This window comes from Oxyura jamaicensis, chromosome 5 (genome assembly GCF_011077185.1).
Source record: "Oxyura jamaicensis isolate SHBP4307 breed ruddy duck chromosome 5, BPBGC_Ojam_1.0, whole genome shotgun sequence".
In the NCBI taxonomy this organism is placed as follows: Eukaryota; Metazoa; Chordata; class Aves; order Anseriformes; family Anatidae; genus Oxyura; species Oxyura jamaicensis.
In genome coordinates, this window is record NC_048897.1 from 24,191,892 (window position 1) to 24,216,880 (window position 24,989).

Here is a 24,989-nt window from a genome sequence, read left to right on the forward strand (position 1 = left end):
TGTTTAGGTGATTGGTTAAACAAGCAGTCAAGAACTTTATTCAAGAGCCATTCCCTTAAAATCCATCTTCTTAACGCTAATAAATGTTCCTTTGAAATCAACAGTAGCTCTGCTTTCTTCCCAAAACCAACCTAATCATGCTTGTAAGTATCCTCTCACTGTTAGAAAGGAGCAACGTTGAACTCAGACAAGGCTTTGCTTGAATTAATATCAGCAGTATTAGAGGCTGTGAGATATGTGCAGAAAGAGGAAATGGAGAATGTGGGAAACCACAGTAGTACTCAGTTAGGGGGAAGACAGAAACTGGAGTCATAAGGAAAAAATATTTACTGCTAGATGCTGGCAACCCAGGGGTTTGACTAGTGGAACAGGGTCAGTGATACAACAGGAAAAGCAAAAGACCACCTGTGATACTGCATCTGCTTTTGGAGGCTCCAAATCCATAAAATCATTTAGGTATTGAGTTACTGATTAAGTGTGTAAGCTGTAGTTTATTAACATAAATGCTATTATGAATCTGGCACTCAGTATGTCTCTGCCCTGAGAGTAGATGTCCTTGGGTGCTTCACATCCACACAGGTAGCCTGTCTTCCGCTGCATAGCCTCGCCCACACAACCTCTGCAGAAGAGCCTTTGGCCCACGCCACCCCCTTGTTGTTCCCTGGCATCTTCTGGCAAAGTGCTGGTTGGCCTAAGCAAGAATAACGGTGGGGACTGTCAAAACCGGGTGTGATTGTGTCCCAATGCTGGAGCCCATGCTGTATTTACTTTACCATGAGGGACCTATGGGTCCACATAAGACCCATAATAGCCACTCAAAAGACCTGGGTCCAACGAACACTGAAGAGCTGAAACCAAAGTCCAAAGGTCTTCAAAGTACAGTATGTTTCTGAAAGATGGTGGGTGAACCAAATGGCACCCCCGATCCCTCCTGGATGTAGAGCACGGGGGAATTTGTGGGCGTTCTCCGTGTGGAGAGCAGGACAGCAAGAAGCGTGTGCTATAAAGCCCCAGAGGGGGAGCGAAAGCCCAAAGTGTGTGGTGACAGGCCTTCCCCCTCAGTCCCCTGACAGGACACGAGCGCCGTCCCCAGCACGGGGGATACCGGCGCCTGCTGCCCCGCTCTCCGTCCGGGCTGGCAGCGGGTGGAGAGCCCGATCCCAGCCGCCACCAGCAGGAGCTGCGAGCCCAATCCTGCCCTCCTCTGCCCGCGGGCTGCAGAAGGCCGCAGCGCGGGGCTTGGCCCTGCCCTACCCCGCCGCGGTCCCCCCGCCGATAACCGCGGCCCCCCCTGGCGATAACGGCGGCCCCCGCCTCCCCCCGGCTCTGCCCCCTCCCGCCCCGCGCCATCTCGGCCCCGGCTCGGCAGCCTCTCTCCGGCCACCCGTGCCCGCCCCGCGGCTCAGCATGGCTCGGCAGCCCGCGGGCTTTCTTCAGGAGGCCTCTCACCAAATCGCCGCCGGAGGCTCGGCGGGTAAGTGGCCGCTTCCCCCCCGCGGGCCCTCAGCTCTTCCCGCCCCGCACCGGCGCCCCGCGGGCTGAGGCGAGGCCGCTGCCGCCGTCCCGTTGCTCCCCTCAGGCGAAGGAACGGCGGGGACCGGCCCCGCTCGGCGGCGGCTCCTCCCACGGCGGGCGGCCCCGGGGGTCCCGGGGCAGGGGGGCAGCGCTGCGGGGCCGCTGCTGCGACTCCTGCGAGTGTGCCGGCCCCCCCTGCCCGGGGGCGGGCATCTCCCGGGGCTCGGTGTATCGCCCCGGAGCACACCCCGCGGCCCCTCGGGCGATAAGGCCGGCGGGCGAGTCCCGTTAAACCGCAGCAGCCTCCGGTAGCCCCCCACGAACTCCGGTGGGGGGTTCCCCCGTAGGCTGCAAGCCACGCGTGTCGAAACCACGTACTTCTGTCTGTCCGTGCCCAGGGGCAGCGCTGGTGGTTCAGTTTCTTGTTTCCCCTAAGTAAGAAGCAACCTAAAATATTGACGTGAGCCTACAGCGCAGGCAGTGTTTGCACAACGGCTCGCTGTTGCAGAGTATGTTTGTAAATCCCGTTGGCATTTCAGCTATGCAGTGTGATTTTAATTGTTCTTTGGTGTCTCTTTTGGTGTCACGGTGCTGTTTTGCCGTGTCGTGTTTTATGTGAAGGAGGGCAGCCGTGCTTTATGTAACACTCTGGTTAACACATGAGCGAGCGCTCCCTTCCCTCTAATTCCCTGGCTCCCACTAAACCCACTCCTGTGGGCTCCTGCCCCCAACACACAGTTGTGTGCTTCATCAGTGTGCTCCTGACTCTGCATAGCCTTTGTTTTCAGTCCTCTGCTTTGGCACGGAGAGGCATCACAGCAGAAGCAGAGAGGTCTGCTGTCTGGGCCCTGCCAGCATACTGGATTTACATAGCTCTAAAAATCCTAAAGCATTTTTAGGTTCGGCTCAGTACCATTCCCCTCTTCCCTTAGAAGAGAAAGGAAAGTTTTAATCTGCACCAGCCCCTTAAAGTCCCTTCATATCTGGAGAGATACCAAGATGTTTTGCCAGCAGATGTTTTGCAAGATGACAAATTTCTCTGCCCATAGCTGAGGGTCTGTACGTTACTGATTCAGACTGATCTAACCCAGTATCTGTCTATCCTCTGAAGGCAGCCTGCTTTCTTTACAGGCACTGTTCTTTGTTCACAGAGGTACAGGCACTTTGTCTAACATACCGGAAAGAAAAATTGTCACTGAGATGAAGGCAGAGTCCTACAGAAGGACTAGAATTGGAAAACAGAAGTGTGTTTGAGGGTGATGTAGGGAACAGAGAGGATGAAAACTGCTTGCACTTACCTGGTAGGCTTAAATGCTAAAGTGACAGCATTCTCCTTTCAAGGAGACAACTAATCTGCACCTAACATATTTTATTTATTTATTTAAGTATAATAAGGAAAGCCTATTGAATCTAATCCAGAGATGTGCTGTTAAGGTGCTTGCATCCTTTTGCTTAGTCTCCAGTCAGGCAGGTGTCTTAACTCTATCACTAACCTTAAATCTGTCCAGAGATCTCTACTCATTGGTTTTGAAATAAACAAGGACTGTTCCTTACATCTTAACAATAACATCATGTCTGAGGGATTGGTAAGCCTATGGCTCAAACTGAGGGTTTCAAGGTATTGGAGGGAAGTGCATTAAACTTGAAAATTAACTTTCTTGGCACATGCTTAGAGCCTTGGTGGTGTACTTTGTGATTTAAAGATAAGGCAGATGAAGAAGGCCATAGCTTTGAGGTCTTCAGGCCAATGGTTACATTTCAGATGTGTAGGTCCACAATGGAGAAGGTGAAAGCAGAAATGAAATGCTGGATGGCATGAGCTGCTGAGAGTGTACTTAGTATTTCAGCCTTGTAAGGAATTTGGTTGCCTGAACTTAGTTTTCCAATATTGCTTTTAGACACTTTACATTGCTTTTGGCTGCCTTTGCAGAAGAACATAGGGTTCTTATAGGGCTTTTGACATGTTTACTAGCTTTGTGTGAATGTCACAGATAGCTTAGACTGTACCACAGAGCGGTATTTAGCAGGAAACAACAACAAAAAATGTATATGATGGTGAATTGATTAATATATTTTTAAGAAGTTCTGATAATCATAGCTCACACAGTTCAGAAAAAAAGGAGGGTAGGAAGCTGTAAGAAAGGTGCCATAATTTGGTGTCTTAGTCAAAACAGTGATAGGAAAGAAGTCAGGTAGTCAGGGAATGAATTGTACAGCAGAGTGGGTGTAATGAAGGGTCAGAAATATGGTCTGCATAGGTAAAATGAGACATTATTTAGCATCTGCGTGTCTGATGCAAAAGGATCTGATAAGATGTGATTCTGCTAGGTCGAGTGGAAAATGATTACAGATAAGCCTAAGCTGTCAGAACAGGAAGAAGGGGATTTTTGAAGCTTTATGGAAGATGACGGGACTTGTTCATGTACTTAATAAAGAGAGGGGAAGGGGAAAAAGAAATCAAGCATGACCCCTAGTCAACAAGACTGATAAAATAGAAGATACTAGCATGCTGAAGTAAGGAGAAATGAAAGTATTCAGTGTTGAAAAGGAAAAGGTTTAAACATACTGTTGGCTGACTGAGGCATTTCTAAGTTAAAGATAAACTTGAGTGGTGCTCTAATATTACTGAACAGTAGACCTCAGGCGTGATGGGATCTCAGGCCTACTTCATGTCCATGGCAGGGGGACATAACCTTCTGGGTGGTTCACAGCTTGACTTCATATCAAGTTGAAAGCTCTGCTTCCTGAGGGTGAACTCAGTCTCAAGTACGAAGTCTTAGACTTGGCATATTTTTTCCTGTTGGCATTTCAGTTTGCTCCCATCTTTCAGATTCCTGAGTGGAGGTCAATATCATAACTGAAAATACTTGATTTTGTTTGCTTGCCTTGGTGTATGATTGCAGTAATAAATAGTGGTTTGAGTGAAATGGAACTGGGGCCCTTTATTTTTAAGTTTGGTCCCTTCCAGTACAGTGAGCTGATGGCATGCTCCTTTTCTCTAGTGGTTAATTAGTACACTGAGGCATGTGTGGCATGTACAGCAAAAATTAAACAAAACAAAATCTTTAAACTGTAAGTCTCACTGCGAAAAGAAGAATTTAGGAATCTGTAACTGCAGGATTGCTATATATCTAGGAAACCTAAAGGCTATTTCAGCAGTCGAGTCAATGAAGGGTTAAAGTCACAGAAGAATCATTTTTCTAATTCATAAGGATCAGAAAAGCATTGTTTTTTTCATGGAAAAGGCAGAAATTAAATAAATAAAGTAGTGTTGCATGCAAACTTAATGAAAATTTCTTTCCAGAGAAAGAGGAATTGAATACTGCAAGTTACATGGTGTGATACCTGCGTAGATTTGCCATGACATACTAGGAACTGTCCCTTGAGTCAGTTTGAATGATGAAGTGCAAATGTCATCTTAAACAACTGCACATATGAACCCTGGCTGAGTGAAGTAACTGAATCTGGTTACCTGGAAGGTTATAGGATGCTGCTGCTTGGTATAGGTGTGTATTTAATAATAATAATAAAGGCTGCAGAAGGAAACAATTAGCTAAAACCATAGGTAACATAAATAGAAAGTAAATATGAATGAGGTTTTATGTTCACTTCTTTTGCTCCCATATACTTTCAAAGAAATAAGATAAACATCTTTAATTTTGAAGTTAAAATGTTTAAAGATTTATTTATTGTATGTAATAGGTGATAAATACAAAGATAACAGGTCTGTCAAATCTGTAATATTGACCGGATCTTTAAGTACTTTTTTTTTTTTTTTTTAATTTTAATTTTAATTTTATTTTCTGTAACTCAGCATGTTTCTTTTGCTAATTCCATGTAATAAATTATCACGAGCTATTGGCTTCCTGTTACTGCAAGATGACTATGCAAAAGTCGGTATAAAATGAAGTTGGTTGCTTTTTAAAGAAAAGCATTTACTTGCTGTGTAAAAATAACTGGAGCTGGTATTTTTTTCTCATTCTCCTTATTCTCATGAAACAACAGGATTTCTGCCTGTCTAGACCTCTTGGCTTTGATTTTTTTGGAAAGAGTTAGGTTTCCAGCTGCATTGAAATCTAATAGGATTTGGTAGTCTAATTCTTTTAAGCCCCTTTGAAAGTCCAAACCTTTTCTTTTGAGAGGTGTTTTATTTCAGGAGTAGACAAAGTTGATTATCCTGGATTGCAGCAACTCCTTTGAACCAGATCTATAAGCAGGAAAGCCAATCATCTGAGTAAGAGTTTTGGATGCAAATATAATATTAAAAGCAGTGTTTGGTCCTCCTATCACTAGAGGCATTAGGCAGACAAAAATCACTGCAAGGTATGCCAGCCAGCATAAGCTGTGAAACAACTTAAGTAATAGTTGTACAGGAAACACTTTCAAACAGCTGGAAAATCAGCTAATTCTTTATTATTATTATTTTATTCTTCTTTTATTTATTTATTTTTTATTTTATTTTATTTTATTTTATTTTATTTTATTTTATTTTATTTTTCTTCTTTTTCCCCAAGGTGTTCAACTAATTTGATTATTTTGCTGACATTTTTGTGGAAACTAAAGTTAGGGTAACTGTTCAGTGTTTTCCTAGCTGCTTTTTTCTTGCTTTTAAGGAAGACTATTGGCATTCACATGGTATTTAAAATAATCACTTAATGCTCAGCTGTAGTTTCAACTATCTAAGTTTATAGCTAAACCTATTAAATATCTTGATGTGAAACCATAATGTTTTAAAGTGCTCAAACATTTCTGTTTCTGAAGTCTCTTAAGACTGAAATATCTGAGACCACAGTATGTGTTCATTGTCTTTCACCACTTGTACTGAACTGGCATTTTGGACATTAACAAAAACTGTTTGTATTAACAAACTAAGGGTGGGAAGCAGTCAAATAGTACTAGTTTCAAAGAAACATCTTACAAGCTAAATTATTTCCAAACAATGCACTAGTAAAGCTGATTTTCTCGGCTAGGCTACCTTATCGGCTAGGCTCAGGTAGCAAGTACCCTGAATTTCCTCAAGTATCCTCTTAGAAACCTGGAAGTTTCTATTCTAGGAATAGTCAGGAAGGTAAGAGATGGAAGACAGCCATCCCCCCACAATGTGTTTTACAAAACATTCTGAAAAGAAAATGTGAAAGTCTTTGCAAAGTCTGTGAAACCCCCACTGCTTTCAGCATTGAGCAGTTCAGGGAGGGAGTGTGGTGTTCAGGCCAGTCTGGGACTTCAGCGGATCCCAGGAATAAGGAACTGCCGCCGTGGAAGCTCACAGAAACTGATGCTTGTTGTAAAGGCTGTATGGCTGAATTGCTAACTGCTGTTTCTTGGTCACTTGAAAAAAGTCTCATTTTCCCTGTTTTTTTATCCAATGAGAACATACCTATGTGCAGCAAACCAGTGCACGGAGCAGCTAGCTGAAAGTATGCTGAATGCCAGGAAGTGAAGCAATTGCAGTTACTTTGCATCCACTGCAGCATATCAAACATTATTTAATTCTGTAACATATCAAACATTATTTAATTCTGTAAGTAACATTTTCAACTTCTGAGCCTCTGGCTTTCTGCCCACAAATGATACTGAAAATTCACCCCTGAATCTGAAAGACAGATTGGACCATTTGCTTTGTGTGCATCTTCCTTATTTAAAGGTGTTGTGGGGTTGCTTCAGAAAACCTTGTTTAATTTTAGTGATAACTTAAGAAATCCTCATGGGCTTTCATTCACTATGCTGAAAAATCCTATCAATTTTCAGACAGTTAAGTAGTTTGAAGGAACAATATCCTTGCAAGATAGTTTAAATAGAACAAATGAAAACCAATATATGTTGTGTGTTGGGTGAACTGATTTTGTTGGATCAGTTCAAAGTGGTGCCTTAAGAAGCTATGAAAATCCTTCCTGGAATTCCTGAATGTTTTTCTAGCTATGCGTTTTTAAAATTTAATAGGTTTTGTATGGGGATTAAGATATGAAGATGTAATTTTTAAGTACATGTTTATACAACTGTGATGAAAACTAAAAAGCTGTAAGACTTCATAACTTTTGTCTTGACACCTGCTGTATGCTTATTACTTGCTGTGGAAGCTGGACCTTGAAATTAATATTACTATTTTACTATTTTACTTTTTTTTTTTTTTTTTTTTTTTTTTTTGGTCTGTGGACCCAGGAATTGCTCATAACAAACTTATTTTTTGTACATGGGGATTAATTTTCAAACTAAGCTAGTGTTGCTTTGTTTCACTGTTGGTTTGAGTGGATAAAAGGAAAGTAAATGGAAGCATCCTGCAGCCAGAACTCATCGGTACCATTCTGTCTTTGTTCCAAGAGAAAATCTGGGGAAAGTAAGTAGTCGGCATGCTAGTCAATGGTGACAAAACATACTAAGTACAAAATGGCTGTGCAATAGACATTTATCATTAAGATAGCCTGAGGGTTTTGAGAAAGGTTATGTATTTTCTACTATCTTCTACTATGAGTTCTTTTTCTCCAAAAAATAAATCAAAACAAACAAAAAAACACACAAAGCCCCAAAACTTAGAGTAATGGTGATCCATAATTATGTGCTCTGTTACCCACAAGGTGGCAGTGTAAGACTACAATAAAATGCGCAATGTGTGGCAGATGAATGAGAAATGACATTGAAGCTGTTGCAGGTGAGAAGATTAGGACATGGGAATTTGGATGATAATTCGTGCTGTAAGCATACGCTAATTTCTTTCAAGTATTAATAGGAATGTGACCTACAGCAAAGCATAAAAACTTGCAGATATGTTTTTTTTGTTGTTGTTTTTTTTTGTTTTTGTTTTAGAACGAACTCAGAATATTTTATTGCAAACAGTGTTGGACAAATTAGTCAGATTTCCAAGTTAGAGTATTATACAATAGTATGTATTATGTATGTAAAACCAAATATGTAGGTTAAATTATTTATGCTATCATAATTAAACTGTGAAAACATTATGATATTATGACATATGATATTATGACATCATAATTAAATTATGATGTCTGTTTTAATGTTTATAGGTAAAAGAATCCATTGTCTGCAAAAGCAGTTCTGAGAAGTTGATACATTTGTGGCAAAGATTATATTGGGGTAAAAAATATTTTTCATCACTGCATTTGTTTTTTCATCAGTTGTGCTTAGTGACCAATATTCACATTCATTTCCAAATAAAATTGTCATACCACATGGAATAAGGATACAATTCTAAAGTGTGCCCTTTGATAGCAACATATGTGGTTCTGTTGAAACATTCTAGAAAGGAAAATGAAAACTGATTGTGATTATTTCTGTGTAGGGATTTTTGCCCATTAAGTGATATTAGAAGTTTTCCCTTAACTGTACCTCAGTTTCTGTGATATTCCCTTCAATGTCCTTATGCTTGCAAGCATCCATTCTTATGCTAGTTACATTTCTATTTCAAACTAGCACAACAGTATAAGACCCACAAAATCATACCACTGAAACTGGAAGAACTCATCAGTGGCTGCTGGCCTGACTGTGAAAATTCACTCTGAAATTTTGTTTTCTTATTAACCTAAATGCCTCAGACTGACCTAAATACCATGATTAAGCTTGGTATGAATTAAAAGTGCTGAAAGAAGTGAAGATGATTAGGAGGTAAAAAACAAACAAAACCTCAGATGGTAATGTGACTGCTAGAATCTGGAAGTCTTGGAAGTCAATCATGCAATGGACTGGGAGAACCGACATTGCTTCCATTATAGAAATACCTCTAAGTATTTTCCTGTAGCTGCCTCTTGGTCAGAGAAAGCCTTATGTCTGTTCTGCTTCAACCAGAGATGAAAATGTGTGATTCTGATAGTTGGCTGGCTTTGTAGTGGGTCTTATAATCAGAAGCTCTCACTCTTTGATGCTTAATTATCATTTGTACAAGAAAAATGTTAAACTTAAGTCATTACAAAATAGTTTCTGTACTCAGGTTCTGTAGTTCACATCAACTGCTTTTGTTGTGGAAGTTGAAAGGTAAATAGTTGCATGAAAAGCACCTGTCATTTTTTCCTGCAGCAAGTCTTGTCCTGAGGACTCATTGCATTTTAAATATAATATCACTAACAGCTGGAACACCTAAGGCTGAACTACTTATAGTAGTGATTTCCTGATGGGAGAATACTGCTATATTTGAGAGGGTCTGAAGTTTGTTGAGAACCTATACAGCGGTTGATCCCAACCCATAAAATAAATAGGAAAGGAAACATGGGAGTAGTTGCCCTTTAGATCAGCTTTTCAGTCATTAAACTACACTGTTAACAGCTGCCTCCCCCCCGCCCCCCATCCCTAGTGTTGTCGAACATGCATGATAGTGCGAACAAGAATGGTTGCGTTGTTCATGCTTCACATTCTAAACTCTGCATCCACTACTCTTTTTAAGCTTCTGTGATCATATTCTAGTTAGCGTCTGTTTCTCCTAGATGTTCTAGTTCACCCTTGGAACAGCTTCTCTTCAAGAAGAGTTCCCCATCAGAACATAAAGCAATTGGGAGTATCTGGAGAGGAAAAGAATTTTGGAAGAACCTGGGAGCTCCGAGAGTCCTCAGAGTCCTGGTCTTCACTCTCATTTCATGGTCTTTGGCTACAGAGCCAAAGCAATTAATTCCAGGTAGTATTGTTTTTTATGAAAGACTGCTCCATTCTCTTCTCCAAAATGGGATTGGGATTTGGAATGGGGTTAGGGCTGCTGAATTAACCAGGGGAGCCATGGCAGATTTACTCATTGTACTTGTTAGTAAAAAAGTTTAAGTAGCAAACCTGGAATGCTAGGTGGTTACTAAGATCGTCTTTGCTTAAAACAGCTTCTGCTTTTTTTTTTTTTTTTTTTTTTCCTAAACAAAAAAGAAAATATCTATCAAGATGCATTACATTTTATCTGGCATATTCTTCCATAGTGTAAAGTGTGATGATGGATATCCTAGATGTCAAAAAAGAAACAAATCAACCCCTTTTTCTGATTTGTCAGCAAGGTTTTCTCCTTTCTACAAAATTATACTTCTTAATAAAAGAAGAAATATAGCATTATTGATTAGACATTTCTAAAGGAAAGGAAGAAAGCATATGGGCTGTCTTTCTGCAAATATTAAACAATGAATATTGTTAGAGACTAGACTAAATGGAAAAAAATGTCTTATTTAGAGAATGAAACTCGTCTAGATTAATGTCCATAAAGTTTAAATTAGTTCAGACTTTTCTTATTAGAATAAATGTTTCCTTTTAAAAAGCATGATAATCATAATCAAGACTAAATTTGTTCTGTTATTTATTTTCAAAATGATTGTACATGTTTAGCAGACTTTTGATTTAAATCCCTAGGGATATATTGGAGACAGATGTTTAGATGACCTCATGTTTAAAGTAAAGTTATATTTGGACACTAGATTAAATTTTCCTTAAAATCTTTCCTTATACGTTAGACTGTGGAGGGGTGCATAAAGTATTGAATGATTTATGTTGAAAAGATACTATTTTATTTTTAAAATAAGTTATTAGAGTTCAGTAGATTTTATTTCAGGGCACCCTCAAAAACACAAAATGTCTGATTATGAAACAGCATATTTACAAATGAAAATATTGTTTCTGGTTGGAGAGCTAAATGGGAAACAGACTTTTTTTAAAGTTCCTTGAATTCAAATATAAATTTACCATGTCATTTATACCTTCCACCATAGCTTGTTAAAGACTGCAGTAGAGCTTGTGCAGTCTTCTGATTTTACGTTATAATAGCACATAACAGTAGCTAGTATGCTACTTTCTGCTATGCTGCTTTCAGGTTTTGAATGGCTAAGGAATAGTTTCTATCCAGCTGTAGTTTCTATCCACCTGTATCATAGCCACCTACACAATTAGTGTCATGGTGTAGGTGGCTATGATGGTTCCAGAAGTTACGCTGTACAACATTTTGGAAAAAAACCTCTTCAATATTTCATCAAGTCATAATTATCAAAATTGGCCTGTTGAAAATATATTGACTGACAGATAAAAATAAGTCTCTTCCGTCTTTTGAAGTTTATAGGCAACACTTGCTGTTAATGCATTTGGTTAGATAAACAAGTTACTAAGCTGCTGGAATTCTGCCCTTTGTAGTAATAACTGAAGTATTGTACTAATAGATGTATAGCTATTCTTGCCACTGCTGAATATTTTTCTTCCTAATTACTACTTTACTGCCAAAATCTACTCTTCTCTGTCGCCTGATGCAAAGGTTGCACTAAACCATTAATTGGATGCTTAGCACTTGGACTGCAAATACCTTTTGCCCAGATTCCATGTGAACAGTTCTATGGGGCAGCCTTTTTTATTGTTTTCAGTCATTTGGGTTGATTAAGATGGTGGATGTAGTCAGCAGAGCTGGAAATCTGTTTTGTACTGAGTGTGTCTTGTTAAACTCAGGCAGCAGATGCAGCATTTTTCACTGTTCTCATTGAGGTCTGCTGGGTTGGAACTGGAGTAGTCCTCTCCTGGAAAAAATAAAAATAAAATCTTGCAGTACTTGGAGGCTCTTCTTTCTAGTAAGAGTGGATTTGGGGTGAACACTGGCATAAAAGCCGTACGTCTACTTCACAAAGGGAGTGGAAGGAGGAGACCTCATCCTGTTCCTGAAAAATGAAGTTTCATTCTGTCTTGTCATTGCTGGTAGGTGAGTACAGATAGGCACAGGCAATAGCTGTTTTGCACAGCATGGGTCTAATTAAAGCCTACTGAAGGTATGTTGGTACCCATGTGATGCCATTACTGTAAGCAAGTATTATTTTGTTTATCTTCTTCTTCCTGAATCAAGATTTGGGCTTTAGCTTCTAACTCTGGAAAATAATAGCAAACATTCCTCTAAAAATCAATGAAAACCAAGTGTTTTGCATAAAAAACAGGATGGCATCTGATATTTCACACATGAACTAAAAGAAAATATTACCCATTTTTGAAGTGGTATATAGACAGAACTTCTTTTCTGTATCAGTAGGCATAAGAATTCAAGCTTTGTTTATTGATTTGGAAAACCTGTAAAATGTATAATTTACCATGTATTTGAACTTTTTGGTATCATTTCCTCTGTAAGATTGTGCTTACCTGGAATTCAAATATTTCTGGCAGCTAAAGAATAAACAGCAGGATCACAAGCAAAAGTATTTCGGGAAATCAATGGTGAAAAATAAAATGATGTAAAATTAAAGTTTATACAAACACAACTATCTTGTGCAGACTTTTGAAAAGCAAGAAGTGGCAATAAAATTGGAGCGGGTGGTCCTTAAACATCCACTAAAAATGTCACTTGTCAAAATTCTTGGAACAAAGATAAGGGGCAGCGTAGAATGAACTTCTAAACATTTTCTGGATAAACTAGTTTTACAGCGTCTTGGTTATATATTGTCCACAAATAGATTTTCTACATTCAGAAATGTTCTTTAAAGGCATTAGAAGAACATTGATCAGTTTAGACTTGCCCTAAACTTCAAAAACGAACTAGTCATTTGCTTGGTCTTGCAGAGTCAATGATTGGAATTAAGTTGAATAACTTGGGCAACAACTCCTGTGCTTGTGTATTATGATCCCACCTTTCATTATATGATAGCCCTTTCATTTTTCTCCATATCAGTCTATACTTTGTTCAATAAATAGAATGAATAATGGCTGTTCTATTTAATTTCTGATTATCTTCTCATTTAATGTGCTGTCACTTACATGTACATTTGACTATTGATTATGCCTGAATCTTTTTATTCTACTTGAGTATTTTCACTGAAGACTTTAGGTGGTGTACAGAGATTTGTAGGAATCATGGTTCCTCAAGATGGGCACCTGCAAGTAAATTAGACATGTTCACTGAAGTTCTGTGAATGTCTTGTGCAACTTGTAGAGAAATGGGACATAATCCTGGAGGGAGGAGATGAAAATAACTGTCTTAACTGTCTTTTCTTTTGTTTTGTTTTCTTGCTTGTAGTGCTTTGTGTCCTTATCTATGCATCTTCCAACTGTTTTTAAGAATGGAGGGGACCCTAAAGACAGCATGCTACTCTGCTGTTTGGACTGAGCCATGTGTATTCTGTGCACAGAATGAGGGTAGCATCCTTCAGGGAGAAACACTGCAGTCAAGCAGAGATGGTATATCAATTGTTGCAAGCTCAGTCTTAAACTGTCTTTTTCTGTTCAGTCTTAATCCTTGTTTCCTACATTTTAATTCATGTTTGTAACTGCACCTAGAAACTTCATTGCAAAACCTGTGAAGAACTGAAAAACTCTGATGGGAGGGTCAGCTTTGTTTAATAAATCCCCTTTTCAGGGGGACATTAGTATGGCTGGAACCGTATTTAGTTCAACTGGAATAAGGATAGCTTACTTTGTCTTTATTTTGACTACAAACTCTATAGTTAGGAAATTAAATTCAGACAGAGGAATAAATCATTGTATTGCATTTTGTATTATAGTTGAACTGTTTGTAAAACTTGAACATATTTTATATTTATGTTTGCTAATTGTTTTGTAAACCCTTCAGTATTCAGGTTTGTAATATAAATAGTTTTGACTAAGGGCAAGATTTAGACTGCCTGCACTCTGCCTAAGCAAAAATTGGGCGCCTGCGGCTTGTGGAACAATTCAGAACAGACCTGGGAGATTCATGAGACCAGGGAAAGACTTGGGACCCTCCTTGGCTTACCCTGTAGCCCAGGAAACCGAGGAACCAAGAAAGTCATTCTTTCCCTGAGTCTTTTTTACTGGGCTGCAGAACTGGGTTCATTCTTGCTCTTTTGATGGTCTTTTAGTCTTGTCATTTTTACATGGTGGTGCACGCTCAGCAGGAGGGTAGCTGTATATGCAGTGGCTCTGGTGGTGTGTGAAGTCCTCTGAAAAATGAAATGATGGACTTAATTTTTTTAAGCCGAGGAAAACCTCAGACATAACTGTCCTGCTTTCTGGGCCCTGATGCATTAACTTTTCATGTGTACTTTCAGGGGAACTGGCACTCCTCAGTTCTAAGGGTATGCAGGTAACTAAACTATTGACTGATCAGATTCTAAATTCCTTTGAAATCAATGGAAGTTACTATTTCCCTGGTATTTCTTTTGATCTGTATTAGATCTGCACAAGGCCTTCTTTGGTGTCCAGCTTGTCCATCTGTTCACCAGCTCCCAGGATGTGTACAGGACTGAACTGCTGATGAATTTTCACACTGACTGCAGGCTTGGGTGCTCTGAAGTGTCCTGCTGCAGCCAGGCAGTGACCTTCTAAGTTTGCAGTGCCTAGGCTGATATCCCAGAAGTATGTAGGCAAATAACTTTAAAATGAAACTTTCCAATTCGAGTGGCTAAAACTGGATGCCTAGAGGCAGATATCAAGTATTTCACTATGACAGGCATTATTTGTAATCACAAATCTGCAGGAATAGAATGGGGCTGGCAAAGTATGCTTCTATCTGGTAGGAATGACTGATAAAGGGCTCCTATCCCAGAGAGTCTGGAAGTTTTGTTTGATGAAAAAACATCAACTGATTAAAAAAAAAAAAAAAAGATATCAAAGACAATCTATAATGATATTGGAAAAAAATATTTTGCCTTAGTTTTAAGCAAAACCTTCAAAAGATCGTCACATGCTGCTTATAGAACAATAAAAAAGTTTTAAACTGGAAAAATTATCACTTTATACCAAGGTATGCATGTTTGCTTTAGTTGAAAGTTTTACTTTGCTAATGGAGGATTTTTAAATAAAGTTGACTAATTCTGAATTCCAAGATCTAAATTTTACCACTAAAGATTTTTTTTATTATTTATTTTGTGTGTATGTGTGTGTGTGATAAACTATCACAAAATGCAGACTAATCATAGCAATTAAGGATGAACAATATATAATCCGTCAGTGAGCTGAAAGCTTGTCTTCACAATGTTATGAAATACAGGAAGAATAATTAATGGACTGGACAGAGCTTGAATCAGTCTGGATTTTAGAGCTGATCTGCCTTTGAGAAGGGGTCAGACCAACTGACCCCCAAAGTTCCCATCTCACCTAAGTTACAGATTCTAATTACTACAAATGCTATTGGTATGAAAAAAATTAGGGAATTGTAAATTTGATACAATCTATTAACTTATCTCTCTGAAGTCCTGTACAAAACTTTAATTGATATCCCTACTTGCATTTGGGCATTAAGCTAAAACATTGGAAAATTTACTGTCATTTAATAATAAATTTTAAAAGTATCGCACTTCTAAAATGTGCAGCCCATCATCAGGTACTGTTGGATCAGCTGTATTGTGCTCAGTAAAAAGAGCTGTGTGATGCACTGAAGAGCACCATAAATCTCTTTTGGAAAAGTAGTAATAGTTGTATATAAAAGCACATTTTCCATCCAAAAAATGTAAACCTTTACTGCAGGAAAAGAGGAGATCAATTCTGATGTACTGCTGGCACAGGCATCTGTGACACACAATAACCCATTGCTTGCTCTCGCTGTTTGGGTAATGCCAGTATGCCACAGCTCTGGCCTCATATTTTTGGAGCCTTTTCTTGAATGCAACATTTTTAATATACTTTATTTCCCATTCTCTTCTAGAACTTTTATTCTCAAACTTGAATGAAAAAAAAAGTGTTTGATTTTCCATTCACCAAGCTACATATATAAAGTCACATGGATGTTGTCATATTTTTGGACATGGCTCCATTGCCCTTTTACCAAAGGATCTGGGGTGCATATCTGGAGATGTTTTCTCTCTGATTTTTATTCAGTCTGTACACGGTTGTCTTGCTGAGTGAGGAACAGGGTTACTTGTGGGCTCATGGACAGTACAATAAATTCAGGAGTGTTATTTAGTAAGTGTGATAAGACTGAAGCAGTCTTCTCTGTCTGAACCTATTTACACTCAGTTATCTAATCACATTGCTGTTCCATCTTGACTTCCTGTGTTACACTTTGAAACTGTTAGATAAGAGAACTGTCAATATTTGCCTTAGCAGCTTCTCTGGACAGCTTAGTTATTCCTCCAGTTGTAGGGAACCAGTTGTTGGGACCCAGTCAATTTCTCCTGCTTTCTATTGAGATTTCCATCCCATATCTATTGGTCACCTTCAGTTAGCTTTGAGTTGAAGGCTGAGCTCCATCTTCTGGGCCTGGATCAAGCACAAGTTTCCTTCCGTTCTCGAGTGTCCAGGGCGTATTTGTATTTCTCCCTCATTTGTTGCAGGATGGATGTTGGCAGTGGTCTGACAGACCTGGCAGAGATGTTTGCACTGTTTCCATTCAATCAGAGTTCCATTTGGGTTTTGCTTAGCTTCTGCTCAGCATCTCTAGGTTTTTCTGAAACTCTTTTTCCCAGATCAAAACATCATATGTAGAACATCAGATGTCTGAGGTATTTTTCTAACGTATGTCCCGTGCCAAGCAGGACCTAAATGGCAGCATGCTCTGAATGTATGCAATTTGTGCTTTGTTTTCTTACATGTTCTTGCCAGAACCCTGGTGGTATCAAACCTGCTAGTGGGGAAAACATTTTCTGTCAGGAATCTCCCCCAAAGTTTCTCCTCTCGGGTATAATTTAAATATTATTTTTTCCTATCTACAGACAAACTAGGTAAATAAATGGAGGCCCTCAGCTTTTTTCCTACCTGTTGTAGCCAGTAAATACATCCACTCGATTCCTGCCTACAACAATAAAGTCCTCAAACTTAATAGGCAGCCTCTTGTTCCCTATTTACTAAGCATGATCCATGGAAAGATAAAAATGAACATTCCATGTCTCTTGTGTGCATAGAACTTTCTGGAAGTTTGTCTCACTTGGCTCCTTGGTTGGTTTAGCCCCATGTATCAGCTAAGAGTCTATCTTATTTTATGCCAATAGTTTGCAAACTTCCAGCATGAGAAAGGGTGCTTGTCAGTTTGGTATTTGAGATTTTTTCCATTGTTATTTTCCTTTACAACTCACATGTTTCTGTTAGAGATGATGTTGCCTGGGAGAGCCCTGTTTCTCACATTAGCAAAGTGCTACCTATAATGAGAATCTCATTGTACTTTTTTAAAAAAATAAAAAATAAAAAATCATTTCTTTCATCCCAGTGGATTTTGTCACTATCTAGGTTAAAATCAGCACAAACTCAGGGTACATTTAAGTCGACCATGTCCACCCTTTTCTGTTGCAAGGTTCCCCATTGACCTATAAAGGAAAGAGGTGGTGCTATTTATCTGTGCTTGTTCTTATTGTGTTAGAAAATGTCTTTGAAATGATGCTCAGCCCTTTTAGGGAACCGATCCAAGGGGCTTAGGTGACAAACCTAATTGGTTTAGTTCTCTGTTAGTTTGTTTGCCTGAACTGGGGGAGCTGGCAGGGATACCCAGGCAGTGGAGGAAGAGGAGGTAGGGGTTTTGGTATCAGCTGGCTCATTCGGTTGCTTACTTGCTTTATCAGGCTGCAGTGAGTGCCAAGAATGCTTCAGCTTCTGAATGTCACCCAAAGCTTAACAGATATCAGCAATTTAACTTGCTCTATTGTGGCAGCTAATGAAGCTGTTTGTCACCTTCCATATATACACTCGTAGGACCTGCTTCTCAGGTAACCTGAACCCTTAACAAATACCATTAAAGGAAAATGCGTATTCAAATAATCCATGCCAGGAAAAAAGGACTTTGCTCAGCTTTGTGTGTGGATTAAGAGGGAAAGAAGGTTTCACTCTGCTTTTTAGGAAAGAGTTTAAGAAACTCTTCTTTGTAGTACTGGTGCACTGATGAACATGTATGAGTCCTGAATTGAGTTTAGGGTCTGAGGAATGGATTTTGGCCTTCGTATTGCACTTTGTATAACCTGCTTGACTGTAGTGTGGAAAAAAAACAGTGAGTTGCAGCTCTGGCAATCAAGTTGCTGGTCTTGTTTCCCAGCACGAGCCGGCCACTAGAAAAACCCATCACCGGAGTTTGTGTTAATCTGGAACATTGACAGATAAACCAAGGCATAGAAACACTATCAAAAATGTCTTGTCTTTCTGATGTTGGTCACCTGAGGGCAGGGGGTGATGTTGGAAGTGTGAGGGAATTTACATTTTCACCTCACTTGCTGTATCCCCTTTCGGCTCTGAGGCCACTGATTTTAATGTCTTTCTAGTACATTATCCTGGTTTGTTAAACTTTATTTTTCTGCCGAACAGTATTTTTCTTAATTTGCTCATAAATCTTTAGAAGCCTTTACTTATGTTCTTGTTTGCAGTATTCTGTAATCTTTTTGTGTTTGATACTTGTACTTCAGCATTTAAGGTGGAGATGGCAGTGTTGTGCTTCTTCGCTGTCTTGCGTCAAGACAAAAGCAAATCGCAGACGACTGTGGTTCAACTTCGTCTCTTCAGACTCTCAGGCTGCTGTGTTGTTTTCTGAGTTCATGTGTGGAAGAAGAAGCCAAACTGTGCAGAGGGCTTTGCTATCTGCAAGTTTTTCTATAGGAAGATAACTATGTCCATCATATGACAGAAGTATTGAAAACAAGCTACACCAAGTAGTTAAAGATCAGTCTGTATGTGCTGCAGGGAAGTGTGGTATCAACTGAAAAGTTCTATTAAAAAAAAACAACACTTAAGTGAAAAATATTTACATTGAGAATAATTTCATTTCACATAAAGTATTGCCTTTGTTAGTTCCAGCTGAAATGGAAGAGCTTGGATTTTGAGCTGTTCATAGTCCGGAAGTTACAAACTTATATAGCATTACGAAAGTTTTATAAACACTCATGGAAACTATAATATTCTTTTCAGAAAAGCATTGTCACTAGGGGGTTAAATGTGTCTGGGCACAAACCCATTGGCTTGAATAAGAACCCAATTCTGTGTTTGGAAGACTGATAGTTTAAATGTGTTCTTGGTGGAACCAGAGCAGTGCATCTGAACATCTGGAACTTGGGCCTTGCAGCTGGAAAGCAGCCAGATGCTGACCTTGGTGGTCCTGCACCTGTGGATGTGGTGCCCACCCCAAGTCCCACTGAGGTCTCAGATACCCACACCTTGCACAGTGTCTTCTTGCACACTGAAGTCTGAAGAGCTAAGCGCCACTGATTACTTGTGTCTCAGCTTTCTTGTTTTCATATTAGGAGGTTGACTATATAAGCAAATGTTTTTCAAATCTCTTACTAACAGACCTTCGTAGATGACAGATGTCTCTGTTATTCTACAATGTTTTTTTTTTTTTCTTTTTTTTTTCTTTTTAACCTTCAATTTTTCCTCCTTAACGTGTAGCCCTTCCATATTCATTAACTACTTTACAGTTGAATGGTTTCACTGTACCTTTTTTTTTTTTTTTTTTTTTTTTTTAATTAAGCAAGCAAAACAAAGCATCTGTTAATAAGCTGCTATAATAAGCTGCTATGTCCTAGCGACTCAGACACAGCTATTAGGAGAATTCAGTGGCAACTGTGTAACTTTGAACACCTATTACATCATGAGTAGAAATAAATATTTTTGGAAATATGAAGTCTCATATAGTATGAAAATATAATTTACTGTATGTCATTGGTATATACATTTTTAGTTCTTTATTAGTCTTGAAACTAATTGACAGTGGTAGTTTTAAGATCATAACCCTTTATAAATATGTGGTAGAGTTTGTATTTTTATTAGAATTTACCTATTTTATCCCATGAGTGAAGCCTGTGACACTTAAGGCATTTGAAAAAGCTTCACATAAAAATATGTGAGATGGAGTTGGAAGAAGGGCCAAGTATTTGTTTTACATTTGTGTTCCACAGGTACTATCTGTTTCTTCAATGGCTGTGATTGTATTTAACACTGGAGATTTGTCTGCAGTTTGTTCCTTAAAAAAATGAAATTTAAAAGGTGACATAATTCATACCTTCTAGTCCTGATTCTCTGCCTGTCTAACTCCTATTTCACTACTTTAATTTCTATTTCTCTGAAGTAGGAATTTCAGGATACTGGCTCCAAACCATGTGGAACAAGGTGTATCACTATTAAAACATAAATAATACAGAAAACTTTGTGATAGTACTACTTGTATGTATGAAATCTATTTGTCTCAATGATTATTTTTAGAGTTATTATAAAGTAGATTATTGTTCTTTGTCTTCAGTGTTTTACCATTTAAACTTTTTAAATGAATGCCAAAGCTGTTTCATGGGGTACTTACCACTGTTTTGTTCCTAAAATTCAAGCTCTCTATGAATGCATTGACTCTATTTTTGTTTTCTGTTTTAAGCTCTTGTGTATTAGCTGCAAATGTCTGTTCCTTATTTGAGAATTCTGATATACAGGTATTTTTCCTTGAGTTTCTACAACAGTGAATGATACATACTGATTATAGTCACTTAAAAAAAAAAAAAAAAAAAAAAGTATTAATCAACTTGACCTCTTAAAATATTGATGTAACTTATGTAATTAAAAGTAACTTCCCACCACAGGTAGCTGTCGGTACCATGCCTCACGTGAAATGAGATCAAAAATCAGTTAGGAAATCCCTACTCTGTATCTGCCTTTGCTGTAGTCATTTTTTTGCTGTATGTACAATCAGCAAGACTAGCAGCAACCATAACCAGTGTAGTGATGTCTAAGTTTTCAGAAGATTAGAAACAGTAGCTCATGGGCATGAACTGTTCATTTCACTCTGTGCTAATGTATTCTAATGATGATGCTTACAAATGCTAACAATTTTGCTTCTCATCAAAGCATGCAAAAAAAAATGATGGGAAGTATCATGTTATGAAGACATATGCCAGTATTTTCTGAAGCTTGAATATGCCTGCGATGGCTGGTAGGACTGTAGCAGGCCAAAAGCAAGTATCTAAAGGTGACTCTTTGTTTTGTTTTGTTTTGTTTTGTTTTGTTTTGTTTTTAATAATTCATACTTAGGCTTTGGCATGACTTGATCTTTTGAACGAGAGATTGTCAGCGTCAAGAAGTCTGAAGTACTGTTTTTAAAATATGCCTGTAAACTGTGCAGGTTATGTTGATATTTAATTTTGTTTGAACTCATGTATTACATACTTAACATTATTTTAAATAATGTCCTATGATTTGTCCCTTTGCTAAACCTGCTCCCATCCTGAGTCCTCATCCCTTCTGGGGAAGGTGTTGTTCACATCTTCCTCTTTGTTAGTAACATGTTGTCTCAGCACACTCTGTCCACTTTGATTTAGTAGTTAAGTGAGCAGCTCATTCACTGGTTACAATGATGTACTGTGGCCTGGGCATTCTGTATTTGGATTATGATATTGCCTTTTGAATAGAGGAGTTGAAGGTTTTAATGTTAGAGACAGAACAATTGCCATCTTGCAGCTGATGTGGATTTTCCCATATAGCAATATACCATTCTTTCCATAGGCAAATATATAGATTTCGCTGTTGTGCATTTCTGTTGTGAGAACAAATGCAATGTTTCCATGTAATCTAAGTATTGAATATTAGCAGATCAAGGGAAGGTGAGGATTAGTCAACAAAATGTGGATATGCATAACCTTGATTGTTTAAAATGCTTTTATTTAAAATACTGTGCCTGTTTAGATCACTAATGTATTTTAATTGTTTCCATCTTTCAAAATATATCTAGCAAGTTCAGTTTTTAGTTGTTGTTACACAAATAAACTGGTATTAGATGCATTGCTTTCTTTCTTTCAAACACACTTTCAAATTAGTCCTTAATGTGGTTTGAAGATTTTGCCAACATATTCTTCCAGATCCTTCCCTTGTATGAGGGTGGTTGATTACATCTATCTTTTGGTTTACAAATGCCAATATATTCCAAAGAATGCAAACCCTGGGACCATTTGTCATCACACTTTGATTGTAGTTCACTTCATTATTGTATGTAGGAGGAAAAGCAAACAATTAGATGCCTGAAAAGGGGAGAGGGGTGGAATTGGAGTGTCAGGGCATGCTAAACATTCTTATTGCATTGCATACTTTAACCTCCTATTGTTTTCCCATTGCTTTTAACACTTACATGCCTGGATGTGACGAATACACATGTACTGGAGGGGGGGAATAAAATAAATAATAAATAATAACTAAACAAACAAAAAACACAACCAACCAAAAAACAAACCAAAAAAAAAAAAAAACAACAAAAAAAAACACAACACACCAGAAAACCAGAACCCTTTGGCTAAATGTCAACGTTCCCAAAACAGTCTAAGGGCTACAGTCCTCTAGGACTTAAATTTTGTGGGCTACGTGCCTCACTTTTGGATTCTGAAAAGTTCTTTCACTTCTCTTTTTATTTAGAGCTCTGTTTTCAAAATCTGATTTTCTTGGCATAAACACTCAGTTTGTAGACTTACTCGTGTCCAAGCTGTATTGTGATCAACAGTGTAGGCATCCTTCTCTGCAGGGCTCCATTCAGCAGTTGTTTAGAGCAGCTTCATCAGATCAGCCTTTGTGTAAACCATTGTGGGGGAGAAAGACAGTTCCCACCAGCGTTAGATTGCCTGACCATGATGCAAGAGACTTGGGTTCAGCTCCTCCGCTGTAAAAACTCACGCTGGTGTTACGTGCTGCTCTTGGGGGAGCAGGGTGCCCACGTTGAGCTGCTATGGGGAACAGCTCATGCTCTCAGCCCTCTGCATTGAACACCTTTCCACAAAACATTTAGGGGCTGGGCGAGGTGGTGTGCATGCCTGTGGAGCCTACTAGCAAGGAAGGAGGTTTCAATTTAAATGTTAAATTCAGAGCTGAGACTGTAATCCTGACTTCCTGCCTCCCAGAGTGCCTCTTCTACTAGGCCAGAGTGAATAGCCTTTGATCCAGTGGATCTTTAATTTCACAAAATATACTGGTTTGAACAGGAGGGAATGAATAAGTTTACCTTCCACAGTTATTCTGTTGTAAATTGGCATTTAGGGCAGTCTCTTGGGAGCTGATAAAGGCAGGTTTAATTCCCTTTTGTTAGAGGCAGACAAGGAAACAGTTTCCCTTGCCTTGATGCTATTACTCAGTTTAATTAATTTGTTTACTTGTTTGGTTGCAGGTAAAATTGCCATCATTGCTTTTTCAAAAGGAGTCACAAATGGTAATACATCTAATTCCAGGATGAGGCTGCAGGTTGAAAATACTGGCTAGAAAGAGGCATCTTACACCTGCAGAGAATTTGGGTGTCTGATAGTGACAGGGAGTGCTCTCCCTCTGCTTGGCATTTCCCAGTACTGCTCCTCAGGTGGATGCTTGGGGTATTGGCTCTTTCTAGGGACCTCAGACCATCATGTCTGTGAATGTGTCATTTGGGAATCCTGCTTAATACAGTGTCGATTACTCAAATGAGGTGGAGCACTTTATGTAGGTACAAATAGCATTCAGCATTTCGTAGCATATTCTTTGTGGTTTTAGCCTCAAGGCAGCAGTTTCAGACCCAGACAGTGTCACAGCATGTGTCAGGGGCACAGTGGAAGGGAGGGTAGCTGAGACCAGAATAAATGCCCACTCCTGCAAGTTCTGTGCAGAAGAGTAGAACTGAAGACCCACCTGTTACTGAACACTGAGTTTTTGTGGGACACTTTTGCAGGCTGATAATGACTACTTCAATTTCAGGGTTAAGGCTCCAAGACTGATGTCATCTGCTTAATATGCTTCAGTTTAAGCAGTAAATGTCCCTTGTTTCAAGATTTTTTAATTATGATTTTATTTTATTTTATTTTTCTGCCAGTGGTCTGCAATTTTGCATTCCAGTGACTTTGGGAATGGTATTTTTTCAATTGGACTGTGTGGGAATAGGGGATATCCTGGTTTCTGAGTGGTTCATTTTTGGGGTCTAAAAATAGTCCTCCTGCTTGTATGTTAGAGAAAGAGATACCTAAGACAGTGGAAGATGCATGCGCCTTGAGTCTCTCTACTGCTTCATATATCAGTCATTGGGAACTCAAAACATTACGTCAGTATCTTCTGTTGGCTGACAGATAGTGCCAAATGCTCCTGGATTTCCTAGACATTTGCACGTTTTAACCAATACTCTGTGGTTAACCATTTTTTAAGCAACATTCACTACCTGAAGTACTTAAATTACCCCTTAAAGGAACATCAACCTACATGCAGAGGTCTGTTAATAACTAGCTCACAGGTTTGAAGCAAAAACTCCATTTACTCAAGGACCATTTACTCAAGGACCCAAACCTAACTTTTGCTATGGATGCATCAATATGGGGGAGTCCATTTGTGTTAATAGCTCGTATAGGAACTGAGATTCTAGGAACAGCAGCCACTCAATCACCAGGCAGCTTGGTTTGATGCAGCACTTACATGAACTCAGTAGGAAGATTCCCATTCACGGCCACATTCGTTAGGGAGACCTTTAGTGCACGAGCAGGCATTTCCCTCATTCAGAGAACATCTGTCAGCTGCAGTGGAATTGTAAACAGGCTTTGGCCCAAGCCCATCTTCCCTGCTCCTGTTGAGCGACAGGTTTTGTTTTTTAAAATGCAAATAAAAGTGCTTATAGTCCAGAAGCTGGCCTAGGGCCTGCCTCCCCACCTCCCCACCCATGTTTTTTTTTTTTTTTTTTTTTTTTT

General features: G+C 39.1%; 1 protein-coding gene across 1 annotated transcript in view; it reads left to right on the forward strand.

The window, feature by feature from the left end:
* Positions 1-946: 946 nt before the first annotated feature.
* Positions 947-24,989, forward strand: part of SLC25A21 (solute carrier family 25 member 21) — a 257,460-nt gene continuing 233,417 nt past the window's right edge. Inside the window, exon 1 of the mRNA XM_035326974.1 lies at positions 947-1,474. Coding sequence (XP_035182865.1) covers positions 1,408-1,474 — 67 coding nt within the window. The 5' untranslated portion in view covers positions 947-1,407. The remainder of the gene's footprint in view (positions 1,475-24,989) is intronic.